The sequence below is a fragment of the Uranotaenia lowii genome, chromosome 3 (genome assembly GCF_029784155.1).
Source record: "Uranotaenia lowii strain MFRU-FL chromosome 3, ASM2978415v1, whole genome shotgun sequence".
NCBI classification, from domain to species: domain Eukaryota; kingdom Metazoa; phylum Arthropoda; class Insecta; order Diptera; family Culicidae; genus Uranotaenia; species Uranotaenia lowii.
The window spans coordinates 150,556,116-150,577,624 of record NC_073693.1 but is presented as its reverse complement, the minus strand read 5'-3'; the positions used below and the strand labels follow the sequence as shown (position 1 = coordinate 150,577,624).

Here is a 21,509-nt window from a genome sequence, read left to right as displayed (position 1 = left end):
TTTGGAAAACTTTTTTCATGATGTTAAAAAGTATGTCATCATCAATTTGTTATCATTCAATGATAACTTTATTACAGTATATTGAAATAAAAATTGAATGAGTGTTGTGGTATGCAAATGTTGCATCTAACCCTGCTTTTGCATGATGCCCCGTTTGACGGTATCTCATTATTCGGGTTTAAGCTCTTTTATATTAATAGTTACTCATTTCAAATCATTACTTTCGAAAATTATTCCTAAAAGTGATAAGTTTTTTTTTCTATTTTTAAATATTAATGAGGGATTTCAATAATAGTAGGCCCGTCAGGAACAAAAATTTGATATGTGATGATAATGCTTCTAAATAAATTCTACCTGCTCATTTAACCATCTTTCATTTCATCTAACCTTCTATCCATATATTCCATATATTCCTGAATTCAGATTCCACTGAAGCACTATTCCGGGCTGGGAAAATCTGGGCTATATCATTTTGCAAAATCCAGGCATTCGATTTAAAAGTTTACAACCCGAAATCTGGGCAATATTCAGGCTAATTTAGGAAATCATCAATTAAAATCAAGAAGATAAAACTCGAACAGTAGTTTGTTTTCATCGAAACATATCAACCAGTTTATTTGGATAAACTTTGTTGAAAAAATTGACATTTTTTGGACCCTTATGGGGGAGGGGGGTTTAACTCCCAAAACACCCCCCGTTCCTACGGCTATGCCTTGAAGTGATATAAAGCCAAAAAAAACCGCTTTTGTATCCAATAGCACAAATTTCCTCCACGAATTGAAACTAAGACCCATCACAAAATACTGTGCTATTTTGAAGCAGTCAGTCAGTGAGTATCTCAAAGAGGTCAATTATGAAAAAGAAATGACGACAAAGTAAGTTCCTGTATAGAAGAAGAAGAAATAAAAAATATTGCTAAAAACAAATAAATTGGAATAAATTGTACGAAAGCTTGCATACAATATCATTGCATAAAACCTCTAAATCAAGTAAGTTTTCATATGAAAAATAAAATCAAAAATACAAAAAGTGAAATATCTCCCGTCTTCTACAATTTGTTTTCTGGTCTTTTAATTTTTCGAATATTTCGTATATTTAAATTATGTTAATTTTTCAGTACAAAATGTTCAATTTTCTCACATTATCCTTAAAGTTCAAAATTACTCCTGTAAACGTTAGGGGAGGATAAGGATACTCGATCCCTGGGGATACTTGATTCCTTCGCTATATCTCGAAACAGGAACGTCTTACAAATTTCAAATGTTCTAAAAAAATGTGCCAACTTAAACAAAACAGCAATGCTTTTATTTCAACAAATTTAAAAAAAACGAGTTATTGAAGTTTTTTTGAAAAATTTTGCCAAATGTGGTTTGAAGATCATTTATAATCACTTTAAAATGTTTCACATGAATTTTTTTAATATGAATTTGTTGAAAACGCAGGTTTCAGTGGTGGAATAGAGTTATCTTTATTCATATTTCGTCTGTTAGGTCATTAGAATACAACTTTATTAATTAGCGATAGCCAATTGTCACTTTTCACTTCTTATATTTCCTAACCGGGAAAGTACTCATTTCTCAAGGAGTACTTTGATACTTCTTCTCATTTCTGCCTGCCAACACTGCAGTGTAACTGCTAACCACAGTTTGAGTTATATTGGTCCACAGTGTGATGATGTTAACATTTGTACCGTGTACATCATCACAAGCTGTCATCAGCAATCATCAATGATCAATTGCTATTGTTCTCAATAGACGAATTGACCAAAACAAATTGTTTTGGTTCGTCGACGTTGCAGCAGAATCATCTGCTGCCGGATTACTTCTCCCGAAAACAGTAAGTTCAACAGAATTTTAAAATGCAATATTTAAAAGGCAATTATAAACTCTTAATTTTTTTAAGGAAAAGTTTTCCAAAATGTATGTTATGGGTATTTTCAATCCCTATAGTCTAAAAAATGGATCGTGATAATTGGTAATACATTTTTTTTTAATATTGATCCAATAACTAATGTTCATCCAGTAATTTCCTGAAAAATACTGTATTTATCTAAAAATTAAAAAACTGCGCCTTAAAGAATGCAATAATTCTAGGGTAGTAGACAAACTTTTAAAATTTCTCTTACAAACAAATGAGAACTAATATGGCGAAAAAAGATCAACGGACCTTCTATCTCCAGATTGTACTATAGATTTGTGCCTAGGGTTAGAGGGTACCCTGAATTAAGGATAAAGTCTCCTGTAACTTAAAAAATATAAAAAAAATTAAATCTCACAAAAATGCTTCTAGTTCATTCATTATGTATCGTTCTAACTTTTGGAGCATATAAACATGAAATTACACGCTGCACACAGGAGTACGTACACTAGAGTGCCCCAAATGACCCGACTTTTGAAAAAGTTATGCGCTGCAGGCTAAAATTGATCCTAGGCCTAGTACAAGATCTCATGCCAAATTTGGGCCAGATCGGATCACGGGAAGGGGTCGCTCAACGAGCCTGAAGTTTGTATGGGATTTTGAGACATTTTGTTTGGGAGAAACATGAAAAACCAGTTTTTCATCAATAACTTTGGTTTCCGTCGGCCGATTTCTTTCAAAAACGAGTTTTCTTAAAGCCTAAGTTATGAAAAACATTTCATCCGAAAACTGCATATCGATAAGAGTTAAGACAAAAAAGTTATTGGACTTCCAAAATGGGCTAACTTTTTTTACGGTGGTATTCATCACTGCTAATGAGGCGTCAATAAGTTCGACCGCCCCGACTCATTTACTGTGATGAATACCATCCTTAAAAAAGTTAGCCCATTTTGGAAGCCTAATAACTTTTTTGTCTTAACTCTTATCGATATGCAGTCTTCGGATGAAATGTTTTTCATAGTTTAGGCTTTGAGAAAACTCGTTTTTGAAAGAAATCGGCCTACGGGAACCAAAGTTATTGATGAAAAACTGGTTTTTCATGTTTCTCCCGAACAAAATGTCTCAAAATCCCATACAAACTTCAGGCTCGTTGAGCGACCCCTTCCCGTGATCCGATCTGGCCCAAATTTGGCATGAGATCTTGTACTAGGCCTAGGATCAATTTTAGCCTGCAGCGCATAACATTTCACAGGTTTTGAATTTCCCATACAAATTTGGGGCAGTCTAACGTACACAGTATTAAATAACCTTGTACACTTACATGTTTTAAGCTGCAAATAATTGGAACAAGTTATTTCTACTAAATTTACATGACTTTACACGTAATGTATAATCCCGAAAAGAGAAAAATTCCATTGTGAATTTACATGACCATAACAATGAAACCGTTCTTGCTCATTATTCCTGTTTAGTTTTTGAATCATTATTTTATCAAATTCTAGCCACCAGCATCATAACAAAGCATGACAATGATGAATTTTTTTTAATGTTTATGGTTACTCGAAATCCGCGAGCTCCAAATTTGTAACAACATTTTCTTTGTGCATCAAATCGAACTTGCTGCTTACCGGTCGGCCGTTCGGTGTTTGATTGTGAAACGATCCTGCTATAGGGTGTATCTGAATTTTCGTGTTAGTTTCGTTGATACATTTTTGGATGGATGGTGTTGAAAACAAATTTTATTACTTTTCAAAAAAGGCAGCACTAGGTTTATTTAGAATGTTTTCTTGTTATATCATATTTGTTATTTGCTCGTTGTACATTGAAATGCGCTTTGCAAAATGATGAAATGTGAGGTGATGAAACTTGTCATTTGTTTGTATGAATATTTAAAAAACAATCAGAACGATTCACTCGTCTAAAACTTTACAAGCCTTATTTTTTTTTTAATTTACAAGTCAATAATAAAGATAAATAAAAGCATTATTGCATTATTGGGCTGAAAAAAATTGAGAATATTGATGACTTTTTTCAGTAGAATTTTATTCAAACCAAAAGTGTAACTACGGTTTGTGCCATTTATTTTTTGTTGTAAGATTTCATTTCCTCCGTATCGGCTAGAGTTATTTTTACAGGTAAAAAATAATTAGAATTCGGGACAACATGTGAACTGTACCTTAGATAAAAATTAATTTTTTATCCAATAAAGTCTATAAATATCTATCGAGTAATATACTATTCCTAAGTTTAATTTTTTCCAAAAAACAATCAAAGAAAAATTTTGTTGTGAACACTGTTTAAAGGATTTCACTTTTTTTATATTTATAAATATTGACAAACAATAAGACACACCCTGTGCGCGACTGAAACGTGTTTGATTCCAAACAATGTTTCAAGCAAAAGTCATGTAAAATTAAAACAAATTTACTGGAATGAGGAAACGCATGATTTTTTTTCAGGGCTGCGTTATAGTATACAACTTATATAACCGAATTTTACATGAAATCAAATTTTACATGAAATGTAAAGCTCAGTATTTTTTTCTGTGCAGGTTAAAAAGTTATAAAATTAATAATGAACTTAGATTTTTATTTGTTTTTGAAAATGAAATAATAATTGGAAGTATTCAAGAAAGAACATAAATTTTACTATGCCCTAGTTGACTTTTTTGTGGAGAAAAACTATCAAAATTTTTAAACTTCAAACTTAAAAATACACAGAAAAAAATACTGAGCTTTACATTTCATGTAAAATTTGATTTCATGTAAAATTCGGTTAGATATGTTGTATACTATAACGCAGCCCTGAAAAAAAATCATGCGTTTCCTCATTCCAGTAAATTTGTTTTAATTTTACATGACTTTTGCTTGAAACATTGTTTGGAATCTAGACACGAATGCCATAATGATGGTAAAGTGTCAAAAATAAAACCTAAAAAAAAAATTGTTTGGAATCAAACACGTTTCAGTCGCGCACAGGGTGTGTCTTATTGTTTGTCAATATTTATAAATATAAAAAAAGTGAAATCCTTTAAACAGTGTTCACAACAAAATTTTTCTTTGATTGTTTTTTGGAAAAAATTAAACTTAGGAATAGTATATTACTCGATAGATATTTATAGACTTTATTGGATAAAAAATTAATTTTTATCTAAGGTACAGTTCACATGTTGTCCCGAATTCTAATTATTTTTTACCTGTAAAAATAACTCTAGCCGATACGGAGGAAATGAAATCTTACAACAAAAAATAAATGGCACAAACCGTAGTTACACTTTTGGTTTGAATAAAATTCTACTGAAAAAAGTCATCAATATTCTCAATTTTTTTCAGCCCAATAATGCAATAATGCTTTTATTTATCTTTATTATTGACTTGTAAATTAAAAAAAAAATAAGACTTGTAAATTTTTAGACGAGTGAATCGTTCTGATTGTTTTTTAAATATTCATACAAACAAATGACAAGTTTCATCACCTCACATTTCATCATTTTGCAAAGCGCATTTCAATGTACAACGAGCAAATAACAAATATGATATAACAAGAAAACATTCTAAATAAACCTAGTGCTGCCTTTTTTGAAAAGTAATAAAATTTGTTTTCAACACCATCCATCCAAAAAAGTATCAACGAAACTAACACGAAAATTCAGATACACCCTATTAGGATATATTGACAGTTTTACACGAACACCACCTTAGCAGGAGGCCTCAGCCCTAACCTCAAACCATGGGAGAACAGAATCAATTTTTGAGAAGGGCGCACGATAAACGCGATTTTGCGGTACTAATATCGACAAATTCGCCCTGTGGAAAAGCGACACACAGATGCTCGTGTTTTGATTTTTTTGGGTGGTCAGGGCTGCCAAGTGCATTGACATTTGGAAAATGATTATATTTTAAATTGAATTTTTATTGAAAAACGTTTTTATGAGTACTGAGAATTTGCAACTTTCCCCTAGATTTCTATTAGAATATGAAATTAAACGCAACATTTATCTGAACTGAATAACAACTGTCTGTATCGCACACTTAAACGATGTAGTGAATTATGTGAAAATATTATAAATAATCAGAGCATGCAGGCTATTATTTTCATAGTCAACATCAACGTGGCTTTTATTAATTTACTTTTTTTTGTAACAGTGAATGATTTTGCATTCGTTAAGAAGTTGGAAACAACTCTTTTTACTTTACCGAGCAGTACATGAAAATATATTTCAAATGTTTTAAATTCACCTTGAAAATTCATTAGCGGAAGATGGCTTATCTTCATCAATTTTATTAGAGACGCCCCGTAATGAATTCAAACGATTAGTTGTGATTGTTAAAAAATTTAATCAATTCAGAAATATTATAATTAGTTTAAAAAAAACAAATACTGATTTTAGTAACGCGCCTAGCATCACTGGTGAGGCCGTCAGCTCATGAAAGTTTGAGGTTATGGCTGAGGCCAATTTTTCGCCAATACTGGCGCCCGTATATACCCTTATAGCAGGATCGTTTCACAATCAAACACCGAACGGCCGACCGGTAAGCAGCAAGTTCGATTTGATGCACAAAGAAAATGTTGTTACAAATTTGGAGCTCGCGGATTTCGAGTAACCATAAACATTAAAAAAAATTCATCATTGTCATGCTTTGTTATGATGCTGGTGGCTAGAATTTGATAAAATAATGATTCAAAAACTAAACAGGAATAATGAGCAAGAACGGTTTCATTGTTATGGTCATGTAAATTCACAATGGAATTTTTCTCTTTTCGGGATTATACATTACGTGTAAAGTCATGTAAATTTAGTAGAAATAACTTGTTCCAATTATTTGCAGCTTAAAACATGTAAGTGTACAAGGTTATTTAATACTGTGTAGCAAAATTGAGCGAGTTTGCGCGGTTTTTTTTTCTTTTAAAGTTATCAATTTTCAAGGATATCAAACTTTATGCCGGGACTTGCTGGGAACATAAACAAAAACACAATTTAAAAAAAAAAATCAACGTTTAAAACAAAAAATAAATAAAACTTTTATCAAAGCACTGTATGCTGTCTCTATAATCATCAATTTTTATGTATCCAATAATTTATTTAACATCCCTCCATTGAAGTTCCCCATTTAAAATTTTCATTTTTAGTCACTTAAATATGAAAGTTTTATTTATAGATTTAATCTTATTGAATCTTATCTAAGAGACGTTGAAATAGTTGAAAAATCATCGCTCGAGCAATTTATTCATATAACTTTAAATTAAGTTTATCATTAAGACAACTATGTCAGATGATTTTCAAAGTAACAATAAATAAATAAATAAATTTGACTTGTCGCGCTGATTCAACGATTTGTAGAAAAATTGTATCTCATAAACATACGTTGCGACCGCTGCTACAGCCTATAAACAAATCAGATTAAAAAAAAATTCCGATACATGGTGCTTAATTTATTACCATTGACATAAAAGTTACCAAAGAAATTTAAATTTTGAGTTTTGACCAGGTTTTTGGTTGAAATACTCCTGTGTGCGCCTAGAGAAATTGCAAAAGACGGCAAGTTGCTAAATTTCTGCAAAAAGATATGATAGAAATAAGAAAACGGGATCAAGTATCCCCATTCTCCCTTAGGGGAAAGGTTTCCTAAATGGGCCTATCGGGTTAAATGACCCTACAGCTGTTTGATGAAATGGCTGGCTAGACAGCTTATCTGACCAATGCATTTTGAGGGTGATACGCTTAGAACATAAGGCAAGAAAGAATTTTAAGAATTTACAAACTCAAAAAAATTGAAAAAATCATACAAGGTTTTACATTTTGATGTAATATTTCGACTTTTAAAAATTATACGTAAAGAAGCTTAAAACAAAAACTAGGATGGTTTTTGTTTCTTACTCAAATGAACTTATGAAATTAAACATATTTCAGCTTTTGTGGAGGTTTAATAGTGATTATATGGTGGAGTAATAGAGTGTTTTTGTATGCCCCCATCATGTTTGTAAAATGCCTCCATCCTAAAATAACAGGTTAAATAGAATAAAAAAATGATTTTTATCATTGAACCTTCATATCTAAGCTCTGAATAACATCTTAAGAGAGAATTGAAGATCTTAAAACAGATTTGATAAAGTTTTTCTTATAGATAAACTGCCTCCATAGTATGGCAACCCTAACTTTTGTTTTATTCCATAAAATTATAATATACATAGATTTTTATAAAACTTCAGCTTTGTCGTACGGAAATTATTATTTTCTAGCAGTTACAATGAAATTATACAAAAATGTTGCTCAAAAAACAGAAATTTTGTTCAAAACACAAATAGGCGCATTTAGCCCGCACGGTTTGAGGTTCGGCATTTCAGACAACAGTTATAATAAAATCGTTTTCTTGGAAACGGAAGAAAATTTTAACATAAAAATTACTCCAATGTATAGAAAACAGATGCCTGCACACGTGTATATAGTTTTTGTACACATATTCGATGTGATATTTGATTAAATCAGTGCTCTGCTTAATAGGCGCATATAGCCCGCTCCTCCCCTACTTAAAAATTCTGCAAAAAATCATGGATGAGTTTAAACTAACAAGAAGCTTTTGAGACTCCAGGCTTTTAGAAATTCAAAAAATGATTAGTCTATTGAGACACCATTTATGTGTCTTGTTTTTATCTCTGATTTATGAACTTCAACTTTTGGATACAAACCTCGGTATTCTTATTTTATTTCAAAGGAATTCAACAATTTCGTTCTTCACTTAAATTAAATACCAAAAAAAAAAAATTACTGCCAAACGATTCAATCAAATTGTGTATTGAGTTAAGAATTAAGATTCTTTAGTCGGTTTCTGCGTCTCAGTTGAGGGATTAATTAAAACATGCCTAACCTTAATCCCATAGATTTCAGTTTCAATTTCGAGAGCCGAGAAAACCAGACTATGAATTTTGACTTGAAACGATGAGTAGAATAAAGAATTGAATTCTCATTTAGAGTTCTGATTTTGTAGTTTGATTTTCGTTTAGTCCAAACCATCCGTATCCAAGTTTTGATTATTATTGATTTCATCATATTATCATTATTTGCAAGTTGCTCTTAAAGTGTCCAAGACTGAATTTAATTGTGGTTCTTAAAACAAATCTTATTTTGAATTATAAATTAAGACCAGCAACTGATAAAAAAAATTAATTTAGACAATATGTAGCCTTGCTTTAAGATGATTATGTTCAAACTTGAAATAGTTTGATAGAGTAGTTTTCCTCTTTCATCTGTCGGGTTGTTCAAATTGATCTTGAAAATAATCCTGTAGATGAGACATCTTCCCCGAAACCCGACTGATATTGACAGCTGGGAAAACATGCAGCCAAATGATAATCTCATTCGCATTCTAGCTGGCTCATCACAAAAGCTCCTCTATCCCGAGGAAAATTCACAACTCTAGCCCATTTCAACAAACTGTTGCTCCCGACTAGGACGAGTAAGCAATCAAACAGTAAGACCCCATGCTGTTCCAGCCAAATCCTGCCAGACTTTTCTCTGTAGCTATAGCTATTCCATACTACATTCGTGGAAATACTCCGCCGGGCAACGTAGCAATTCTAATCCCATTCTTATTTACCAATCGTCTCAAACTAGTTGCATACATTGATAGATTTAACTGTATCTACATACACATATTCCTTCACATCGACAGCAATCAGACAGGATTGGGAATCCCGTAATCAAATCGACAAAATCGAAGAAGCTGCCGGAAGTTGTAGGTACCGAAGCCAAAATTGGAATCAACAACTTTATCGGATCTTACACAGACATTCTATCGATACCCGTTATGGGGTTATGGAAATTTGCTTCAAAATATGTTTGCACCCTTCGAACAGATTACTGGAATGTTTGAAGCAGCAGCAGGGGGTTTTAACTTTGAGCTCCGGCAGAAAGTTTGAAATGATGATTTGATTTGCATGCTTTGCCAATTGAACAACTTTCTCTTCAATTTGCTGACGTATGTTTTCGGAGCAACATATTTGTGTTACAGAAATTTTCAAAAGGCTTATTTTTACTCGAGAAAATATTGTTTTATTGGTTTTCTTTCAATTAAATAGAATAAGATTATTGTGCTATAGATATGAGTAATTGATGTTCAGGTAGAATTCATTATTGATAGAAGACTTTTTATATTTAAGTTCAAGTCATATTTCGTAATTATTAAGTTCCCACATTAATCTGCCTTCATTTTTTAAAGTAGTAAAGTAGTAAAGTTTCAACGTAGAAGCACCAGCGTTGTGTCCTTAAACAATTTTCCGAGCGTTTAAAAATGGTATAACAAAATAAATATAATAATTTATTGCTGACTTCGTTACAGTTTTTATTCTTAAGAGATTTATAATTACCTACGAAAAACATTTGATGAATGATAAAATAATCTGCTTCAAATTGTTTTTTCCAAACTTTTCAGAAACGCTGCTTCAAAAATCCAATTCATCATGCAAAATCCAGCGAAAGTAGCTCTACGAGCCAAAATAAAAGACATCCTAGCTTCGATGACATCAGCGGATCGTATCGCCCAATCTGAGGCGGTTAATCAGAAAGTAAGTATTCGGTTCAATTTATTGTTTTGCAAACATTACACTCATCACAAAATATTCCATTTTCATTTATAGATCCTGCAGCTGCCGTTTTTCGAAAATTGTCGAAGAGTCAGTATCTACTTAAGTACTGAAAAAGAGGTCGACACTATGCAACTAATGCAGCTGTTGTTTCAGCAGAACAAGGAAGTAAGTACAGATTTTGAAAATAAATTCCAACGTTTTAATTTGTTTTTGTTAGACATCATCAGTGTTCGGCATCGCTAACTGAAAAGTTAGCGGCGCTAATTAGATCGCTATCTCGGTCAAAGTTAGCGATCACTAATTAAAACCGCTAAATGTTGCGTTAAAGTTATCGATCTATAATAAAGCGCTATAAATCGCTAATCGATAGTAGAAAGTTTTGAAAATGATAAGCAAAACACAAATTTTGCAGCCATCTTTAATTTTGATATTGACTAAAAAAGTTGTTAAATTATATCAATAGGGGCAGTTTTCGAACTTATTTTGTAATATTTCTGTCCATATCAGTTGCGGCAGTCCACTTCTAGTTTCAGTTAGCGTATTTGGTAGAAAGTAAAAGGGAAAAAACTGAATCAATTTTTTCAAAATATTCACCCGTTATTTTATTTTTTTACATCAGTTAGAGCAAAGATTCTCTTTAGGTAGATGTCTTGTTTTGTTCGAAAAAATTTTTCATCTTTTTTTAAATTTATGCTCAAAAGATTGATTGATTTATAGACTTATTTTGGTCTGGAAATTTCAATTTTTCACAACTTTTATATTCAAAGAAGGCTTATGCTTAAGACATAAATTCAAGTGAAGACAAACCTAAAAGACGATTATTCCTATGATTCCAGTCAAAATCGAGATTGAATAGCTTTTGAAATCAATCTTTAACGAAAATTTAAATACCTGATCGGATTCAAAATTTTAAATCTGAATGATGCCGAATTTATAATCTGTAAGTCTATGGCCAAATTAACACTTCAAAGGGGTAGCGTTCTTCAGTTAGCGGAACTAAAAATTAGCGGAACTTTCTTATCCGCTAGCTGAAAAAAAATATAGCGAGAAAATTAATTCGCTAACCTAAAGTTAGCGGACTAATTAGCGATTAGCGGATTAGCGCTTTTGTGCCGGACACTGGACATCATAATTTCAAATGTGACGTTTTGTTGTTTAATTCATCTGCTATTTTTAAATTGCGAATCTTAGCAAAAGGGTGATTAATTAAACTTCTACCAGGTACATATTTTGGAAATTCTTGCAAATATCTTACAGTTTTTCTCTGCACATTCATTATATTTCTATGATTAGGACAGGCTTGAGGCATAGTTTAGTACATAGACACATTGCTTTCCACATTGTTTTCCAATCGCCATCGTTGTTAAAAGTCGATTGATAGAAATTTAGTTCCGATTATCAAAATTCACTAAGATTAGACTGACTTTTGCCAAATTGTCCCGATTTTGCCCGATTATAATTATGACCTTTCCCCTGCTAACGGAATCCTTTTCCTTGGTTATTTAAATATAGATTTGTAGACGTAGATTTAGACAATTTCTATAGTTGGTAATATTGACTTGCCTTTGTTTCTGAATTTTTCAAAATTATTCTTTGGAATATAAAGGGATAAAAGTTTGTTTATTGATCCTATGAAGTATCCTACTAACAATTCCTCCTCCATTCCTCTTTGACTACTAGGACGTGGCCGGCGCCGTTATTGATCATTTTTCAAAGGGAGAGCATGAGTTTTGTGCATTATGAATGAACTGCTAATCCCAAGCACCATTTTTCTGGCCCTTGCACAAAACTGATGGCCTCGATCAATCACGGAGTAGCAACCATTGGCGAGGTAGAACTTGTTCTGCTTAGCCACGCCAGTGATAGCGGAATTTGAAGTGCGTAAGTTGAACAAAGTCCATTCAAATATTTTATCTGAAATTTTAAATTAATAATCATATCTATCCGCTTTAAATTCAATGATTTAAGGTGGATATGAGTAGTCAACTAAGCTAAGCTAAGCTAAGCTAAGCTACAATTTCGAATTAAAAGTCTCGGGGTTTGACCAGTTGGGATAAAATCCTTACTAGAATCTTAGTTTTGAATTTCAGTCTTGAATTTGATGCAATTTCAAATATTCGAAACTCATCATTTTAGAGCATGAAAAGAAAATATTCAAAATAGCAAATCAAATTGAGGATTTGGAGTTGGTACATAAACTTTCAATTTTTATTGATCAAATTGAATTGTAATATGTTTAGTTACATATTTAGTTGTAAAAATTTCATATTATCTGGAATTTATTTTCAAAAAATTCTTATAATTTGGAAACCAATTTTTGAACTCAGGTTGAAAATACAGGATTCAGATTCGAAATTACAAATAAAAATTCAGTTTCAGCTCGAAGTTAAACTTTAATAAAGATTAAAATATCAATGTGAGAATATCATTAGGAAATCAATTTGCAGGAGATCGCAGTTTCATAATTCGGAATCTTGATTCAAAATCAAAATTTGGTAACAAAAATCAGAAAAAATTTCAAATAAAAATAAAATTTGGATTTATTTTGTGGATATCATTTCATGAAAAATCTAGATTTTAACTTAAAAAAGTTTTTCACAGGATTCTGATTATGAACTAAATCAAAAATGATTTTTTTGTATAAAGAACCAAGTGAAAATTCAGTTGGAAGTATATTTTAACACTTTTTCTTTTGCTGGATCTTCAAAAACAAAATTTCAAAGTAAAATCTTAAATTTCAATCGAGTTTACAATAGTAGATAATAAATAATCTCTCTTTATTTTCATTTCTAAAAACATGTTAACAACTAGAGTGTTCTACCCGGGATTTCCCGGGAATTAAAAAAATCGGGAATTCCCGAATCTCGGGAAAACGCTTAAAAAATCCCGGGAATTCCCGAAGTTAATAAAAAGTGATAAATTACTAAAAATGTGCACGATTTTTAGGAGAAATGAATCACACTGAGCAAGGAGAATGATAGTTCTACCTTGATGACTTGGTCTTCTATATTATTTTTTCTTGAATGTGGTAAATGCATTGAATTTAATGAAAAATGTTTTTCCGATCGAAAATTTAGTATAAAACCAAATAATTCCAATAATGAAACGCTACGGAAAGAATCTGAATGTTCTATTTTGCAACACTTATCATTAAGAACTTCCATTTCTGATGCTGTTCTACTGTCAACAGTATCCGAAATGGAAGTTCTAAATGAAATTATCAGCAAAGAAATGACATATTATGAAACAAATGGATAGCTATCTGAATATTAACGATATTTTATTAATAACCTGAAGTCTAGCTAACTAACTTCTATCGAAAGTGAAAAATCTTTCCTTATTTCAAATTTCAATTTTTGCGGCGATTATCAGACCAGTTTGTCGATTAGAGTACTTTGTTTTTGGGTCTTGAAAATGCTTATTGTATTTTTGAGGCATTACAAAATTTTAAATGGTTTGCAACATTACTAGCTAAAATTAAAAAATACCATATCGATAAGGATTAGTACGCAGAAGATGGTGAAGATCTTCATCTATAAATCTTCATTTTAAATTTTTCCCGGGAAAAGGATAATCGAAATTCCCGATTGCAGGGAATGCTAAAATGGCCGGGAAATCGACACTCTATTTACAACACATTTTCATCAATGCTTAAAATCGCAATGCGTGTGGTTGGAAATAGTTAGCTTATGATTTGTAAATTTAATTAAATAAGTACAATTAAATACCGTATGTTGAGGAGAAGCGTTTGTTGTCTTAAAAATATAAATTTAGATCAAATGCGCAAGAATTAATGGAATGACACTTTGCGGACGTAATAAAAAAAATGAGTGAAAGATTTATATACATTTTTCAATCCATTGTGCCTTTTTTTATTCATATTGATATGAATCTGTGAAATATGAATAAGACTTGCTGACCCGGCAAATTTGGATAAGCCTTTGAATTTTCACTAAGATAATGATCATATAAGTAAAAAGTAAATGATTATATATATTCATAGAAAGGATTGGTTTCCGCAAAATGGGGTGAATCAACGCAGGTTTCGGACTATTTTCGTAATATTTCTGTTTAACACTGCTGTAATAGCCTGAGTCGATTTGGTGTCATTTTTGAATTCTCAAACCCTGGGGTCTTACATACAAGACATACCCCCATTCATCACATAATAACTTCTGTGTCTAATAAGATTTAAAGTTACGGTCTTCAACAAAGTTGTTAAGCGGAAGATTTCCTTTAAAGAATTTATACTGCCTGCCAAAAGTTCGGGATCACCCGCTAAAAAACATGCAAATTATTATCGTTCATATCTCAGTCGCCTTGCAATATGTGCATATCTTCTGATCTCAATTGAAAGATAATAAACAATAGCTATTTCGGAGGTTTTTTGTCCAGAAATAATAATTTAGTTTCGCACCTTAAACTTAATCTAAAATTAGAACATTTTCAAAACATCGCACTCATTTTTCAAAGCCAATCATCTCGGGATAGGGTGGACCAAATTTCGAAATTTGAATTGCACTAGAATCCTTATTGTTTATTTCTCAAAACACAATACTAAAAATTCGTGCAAAAACATAAGAATGTACTTTTAATTAATAAAATATACACTTAAGTTATCGTTCAAAAGTTTGGGACCGTTCTTTTAAAAACATTTAAATTAATCTCATTCATATCTTTCTCATCTAACATCGTATTGCAGATCTGAAGGGTTCATTTGGAAGCTTAGAAATTGTTTTTTGAAAAATTCATTCAAAACTTATATTTTTAAGTGATAACTTTAAACAGTTCACCTGAAATTAATAGTTTTTTTGAAAGTTCACACTAACGATTCTAAATTTTTTATGGTTATTACTTTAAAATTTAATTTTTGAATGAATTTTTGAAAAAACAACAGTTCTTAAGCTTTTAAATATATCCTTCAGATCTGCAATACGATGTTAAACGAGAAAGATATGAATGAGATAAATTTTCATGTTTTTAGAAGAACGATCCCAAACTTTTGGCCGATAGGTACACCATACTAAGGGGTGATCCAAAACTTTTGGACGATAACTTAAGTGTCTATTTTTTTTTATTAAAAGTACATTCATAAATTTTTGCACAAATTTTTTTAATGCATTATGAGAAGTTAAAAACAAGGGTTCTAATGCAACTCAAATTTTGAAATTTGGTCCACCCTATCCCGAGATGATCGGCTTTGAATATTGAGTGCGATTTTTTGAAAATGTTCTAATTTTAGGTTAAGTTTAAGGTGCAAAACTAAAACATTATTTCTGGGCAAAAACCTCCGAAATAGCTATTGTACACTATCTTTCAAATGAGATCAGAAGATTTGCAATTTTTTGTTACACGGCTAAGATATGAACGATCAAAATTTGCATGTTTTTAGCGGGTGATCCCAAACTTTTGGCAGGCAGTGTATAAATTGGCACACAAAACTATTAGCAGGCTCGGTTCCATAGAAGAAACTAAAATTATGTTGGTTTTTTAGTACAAAATATCCAGTTTTTGTATAGAAATAATGCAATTTAATGATGTAAACGTTACCGTCAACTGGGGCAACATGCAACACTTTTCAACTTCAATGGCTTCTAAAATCTTTATACTTACTGATAATCATACCTCTTGTACATCAAAAGTTTTAAGGTTGATGGGACACTGAATTGACGTAGTCATTAAAATTATTGGTTTTATCAGTTATTTTTAAATTTACAAAAATATGTGATTTTCATCCTACTAAGAAAAAGGGGTAAGTTGCAACAAACTTTATTATTAATGAAAAATCCAATGAAAACGTTTGAAAATTTTTGGTTTTGAAACATTTGTGATGTCAGAACGCATAAAGCACTAATTGCAGTAATTTATGGTTTTGTTCGAATTAAATTTTTCATTTTTTCTGTCAAAAATGTTTTTAAGAAAAAAGCGTAAATCTGCTGCATACATTTAGGGGTAGAAATACAACAAAATATTCTACAAGCTTAAATCATGAAAATAAATCTTAGGATGGATGACATTTTAATGTTAACAAACGCATAATGCAAAACAATCATATCCTAGCATATGGAAACGCGAATTATGAGGTTTAGTTCTGATTTGCATTTTGCCCCAGTCAGGTAACTGAATTATACAAATTTTTATTTATGAAAAATATGATGATTGTCCGAAAATGATTTTTACACCAACAGTGTTGGTATAGCGTAATGTAATGAAAGCAATAGAAAGTTTGTAGGTGATATCATTAAGCAAATCCGTCATACTGGGTGAAGTTTTTTACGGCATCGAAAAATGTAAAAAATTGTTGCTCGATTTTTTAAATATTTTATGAGAATCAAAAACTTTTAAAAACTCTTTCACGATGTTAAAAACTATGTTATCATCAATTTGTTCTCATTCAATGATAACTTTATTACAGTATGTTGAAATAAAAATTAATTGATTGTTGTGGTATTCAAATGTTGCATCTAACCCTGCCTTTGCATGATGCCCCGTTTAACGGTACTTGAAATTTTTTCAGAAATCAAGGATGAGTTTTGGATCAAGACGAAGATTTTTAGACCCCAGGGTTTGAGAAATTTAAAAATGACTCCAAATGACTGAGTCTCATTACACATCTCTTTTTGCAGTGTTTTTAAACAAAACTTCTCATGGTATGACATTTTGCAATTTTTTCTAAATTCCAAATTACAATCTGATTTTCAATATCTGTTACATGAAATAAATTTGGTTATCTACTCGGAATTATATAATCTTCTTTTCAATGTACATTTCACAATATTTATCAAAACATGAATGCTGTTCTGATCAAATCAAATTAGACCATTAACAATTTTTATCGAATTCTGATTTACAGCAAGTTCTAATCAAATGGTTTAAAATCCTTTTTTTACAAGAATAAATTTTGAATGGATTATTGAAAATTGATGAAATTTTCAGTGATACTACCTTGTAATGAAATGATTAAATGTGCAAAATTTTGTGGCGATCTGTTGAGTGGTTTTTGGGATAGCGTCTAATGAATAAATACATTGATCGAAATATTTCGGCATGACCGTAAAAAATCTAGGAAAGTCTCATAGAGAGAACCCAAAACTTCTGGTAATCAACTATGGGACTTTAATTCATGTGGTAAATCGTTCTAGAAGTCCTAGACGATCTTACACTGAGCTTTAATTTGAATAAAAGTAAGAATGATCTATTCCATGAAGGTATGGGAAGTGAGGGGTTGAATAAAGGGTAACCCGTACATTTCAATCGGAGAAGTGGTAATGCAGGTCATGTTTCTGTCTGATTCGCCCAACAGACAAATATAGATCAAACATCGTTTCTAAACATCGTTTAGAAAATAAAGATAACATCGTTCCTGAAGAAAAAGCTATCCGCCGATAAAATAATGAAAATACGATGGTGAAATGGTGCGCAACATTTTAGACCCATTAGAAGGGTGAAATTTTGAAAAATTTCGCTAATGAAATCGATATGAACTTTCTAGTGTGAACCTGACGGATCTCATGTCGGAAATTTTTCATTGACAAGCTCCACCTGAATGTGGCGGAAAGGAACGATCGCACAAAGATGATCACAAAAGCAGAAAATCGTATGTTAATCGGATGAACCCTGCAAGAGTTATCCGTATTGGCACATATTTATGCCTCCATAATAGAAATATAGATAGGATGACGAGGTAGATAGAAAACATTATGTTGAGCATGTGTACAAATGTACTTAACTGATGATTTATCAAGTGCCATTTAAATTTTAAATCAACAAGAAATCCGATTAAAATGAACAGACACATGAACTGAACCTTTCATTTAAAATAGATGGGATAGGACTGACGTGTGCGTAAGTGAAAGGCCTATCAGTGGAATAAACCGATCGCTTTTTGATGATATTTAAAAAGTGAATGCGAAAGAATTTTCATTTCAGGTACACTAGAGCAAGTTCAAACGTTCAACTTTTCTCTGTTAAAAAAATTGAAAAATTATTTCTTATTCTAAAAATTGTTGTTTGGGCAGAAATTCACGACTGAAACGGATTCGGAAATAGAGTTTAATAACACATATTCAGCTGAACGCAATTTTTTTTGAGTAATGTTTAATATACCCTTAAAGTGATCAAAACAATTCTCCCTCCTGTCAACTGATATTTACGGAGGAGCAAGAGCACACATCGACCCTTTTCAGAAATGGATCTTATTTGATTTTTTTCAATTTTCTTAAAATTCAAAAGAAACAGAAGAATTTTGACACTCAGAAGTTGAAGTCAATACGAAATCTAAAACCATTTGCTCGTGATGATTTTAGTCACACAAGGGCAAAGTAGAGACAAATTTTAAAACTGGTCAATAAATTAGTTTCATTTCTGTGTGTTTTTAATTCCTTATGAACTAATAACGAGATGATTATTTCATTTCCAACTACTTGCCTAAACAATCATGAAAAACTTCTTCTGGGGTACACAAAAGTTAAAAATCACCACTCTATCAATTCGTCATTACATCGGTACGGGGATACAACTGGCAATGACTTAAGGACACATTACCCCATCCGAAAGTGCTCGCTTGCGGTTTGGTCCCTGCGAATCCATTCATCTTTGCCAGATTCCTTGCTGAATGGTGGGTTGGGACGCTTTCATCACCTCGTTTTCCTCTGTTCTGACCCTGGGGCATCGTTTCCACAATCTCCATTGTTCTCGATTAAGACATTTTTCCGACCCTGAGAAAGCTATGTACGTGCAGAGCATCCCAATTGGAAACTTTCGCCATCAATCTTGGTGGAGCGCTCCCTTTTTCTTTCCATTTTTCCCACCCTTTTCATAATTTCTCCCAACTAAATTTTTTCTACGGAGGATATACTTCCCAGTGATGCGTGTGAACATTTTTCATCACTTAGCTATAATAAATATTTTCTTGTGTCATCAAACCATTGACGGGTTCTCCCGGCATTCATTGAGTGATTTTTCATTAAATTCGTTTTTGTTTTTCGCCAACCTTCCCGTTTGCTTTCCATTGAAGGTCTTCGTCCCGACGTACAACCGCAGCTCGATGCGAATGGTTAAAATCAACGACATGACAGACTATGAGGGGCTGCCAAAAACAAGCTGGAATATCAAGCAGCCAAAATTCGACGATCCCGGACGGGAAAATTGTCTCGAAACGACAGGTGAGTGAACTTTTTCTACAGTTGCAATGGAAAAGGAGAACAAATTAAAACGAAAAAAGCTTGACACGTGGATGGCGCGAAGAAGCCAATGAGAGGAGAACCTCGAAAACATGTTGAACAGTGCTGCTCAATAAACGCCTGAATGTATGCAATTAACTGGAATTATGAAAAGTACTATGAAAACAAATAAACGTTGTAGACATTGAAATTGCAGTTAAAAGCTTAACTTCATAAGTATTGAAGCAAATGGATTGACTTTTCATTTGTCCCCTAGCGGGACAAGCAAATAATTGTTTTTTTTTTTTCATTTTGCTTTTAAAGATATTTAAAACTAAAAACTAAAACATTTTCATCGACGTCTGTTAAAAGTTTCTAAGTTTTTCTGTTCGACTCTTTGACGTGCCTTAATTTGAATGGAACTGTGAATTAACCTATTTTTAAAAAAAATGATCATTTTGGTAGCCTCAGAAACCTTGTAAAATGTTTTCTTTTTTTTTAGAAAAAAAATATCTTAAGTTAGGAAGGAGAAATTAAACATAAGCCCGATCTAAAGGCGGGGTTGGGAAAGTGCGACTACAATTCAAAAAATATGCATAATATTTACTTTTTATATAAGTTGAAATATCTCAGTTATTTGTAAGCCAATTTTAACTAAGATTACATAAAAATATAACCATGGATCATTGTTAATATGTTCAAAAATTTCTAAAAAATGTGTTGCCCCTGTGCTTATGTAATTTTTGAAAAAAAAAACGTCATTTTTTTAAATTTATGAAGTTCTTTGTAGAACAAAACTTGTTTTTAATCATAAAACTAAGCTTCTGTTAAATTTTCAGCAAAAAAAATCGAAAAGAAGTATTCATATATGAATGTTCTTAAAAACTATCGATAAGAAATAGTTGATATTTTTTAAAGAGAAATATCCGCACTTTAGACTTTCAATGCGCTCAATGCTATAGAACATACCTATGATAACCCATAAATTTAGAACAGCTAACTTTAACTTTCACTAGTTAATTTGTTTCTGAATATAAGCTTAATTATTCAGAAGCGAACTCAGCCACGATGACATCAATAGCACTGCAAAGCACAGGCTGATTTTAAAAGCTAATAAAGCAGACTTCATTAACAGAACTCCATTACATGAAATAGTAATTAAATGTTTCCAAATTTTCTCGTTCCCACCCGCTGATTCGGTTTGTTTTTTTTTTCTTTCCTCATCTCCCACAGCCGGTCTTGATTTGATTATCCTGCCAGGAGTGGGCTTTACCAGAACTGGCAAACGCCTTGGCCACGGGGGTGGTTATTACGATCGCTTTCTACGCGATTACTTCAGCAAGTTCCCCAATTCTTCAACCGCCGAAGGACGCAAGACTTACCTTGTGGGCGTTGCCTTCCGGCAGCAAATGGTCGAGGAAGCCCTGATGCCCACTGATGACCACGATTTCCCGCTGGATTTGGTCGTCTGGACAGCTGAAACGACAACGAAGACGATGGACGCCCCCGCATCGATGGCGGAGACGGAACGTGGAAAATAGATTAACTGTGATGAGCTCTGAACGCGGGAAATGACAATCGGACAGGAATGATGCTGCAGCTTTTTTTTGGAAATTTTACAGTGCCAAAATGATTTTTGGCATTTCAGGAAAAGTGTGAGTCCATCCATAATAAATTTTTTTTATGATCAGCGTTCTGTGGGTAGCTATTTTTTATCTGATGACAATTACGAATGAGATTCTGATATATCTGATGAGAAAACTTTGAATAGGTTCTCATAGCAATAATTGAATCCTTGATTTTCTTTCATTCTTTTAAATATGGAATGAATAGAAACACACAGAAATCTCATTACCTGTAAACTTATAAACCCTTCTTTTCATACATAATGTATGACACCTTTTATTC

At 32.1% G+C, this 21,509-nt stretch overlaps 1 protein-coding gene across 4 annotated transcripts in view; it reads left to right on the top strand.

The window, feature by feature from the left end:
• The window catches only part of LOC129755060 (5-formyltetrahydrofolate cyclo-ligase), a 48,685-nt gene extending 27,414 nt beyond the window's left edge, over window positions 1-21,271 (top strand). For 2 of the 4 annotated variants that reach the window (XM_055751383.1, XM_055751384.1), the window contains exons 3-6: window positions 10,287-10,419; window positions 10,492-10,605; window positions 19,457-19,604; window positions 20,835-21,263. In XM_055751383.1, the coding sequence (XP_055607358.1) occupies window positions 10,315-10,419; window positions 10,492-10,605; window positions 19,457-19,604; window positions 20,835-21,142 (675 nt within the window). In that variant the 5' untranslated portion in view covers window positions 10,287-10,314 and the 3' untranslated portion in view covers window positions 21,143-21,263. Of the gene's footprint in view, window positions 1-10,286; window positions 10,420-10,491; window positions 10,606-19,456; window positions 19,605-20,834 lie in introns of all 4 variants that reach the window. The other 2 variants (XM_055751385.1, XM_055751382.1) reach the window with 2 other exon arrangements.
• The last annotated feature ends 238 nt before the right edge of the window (window positions 21,272-21,509 follow it).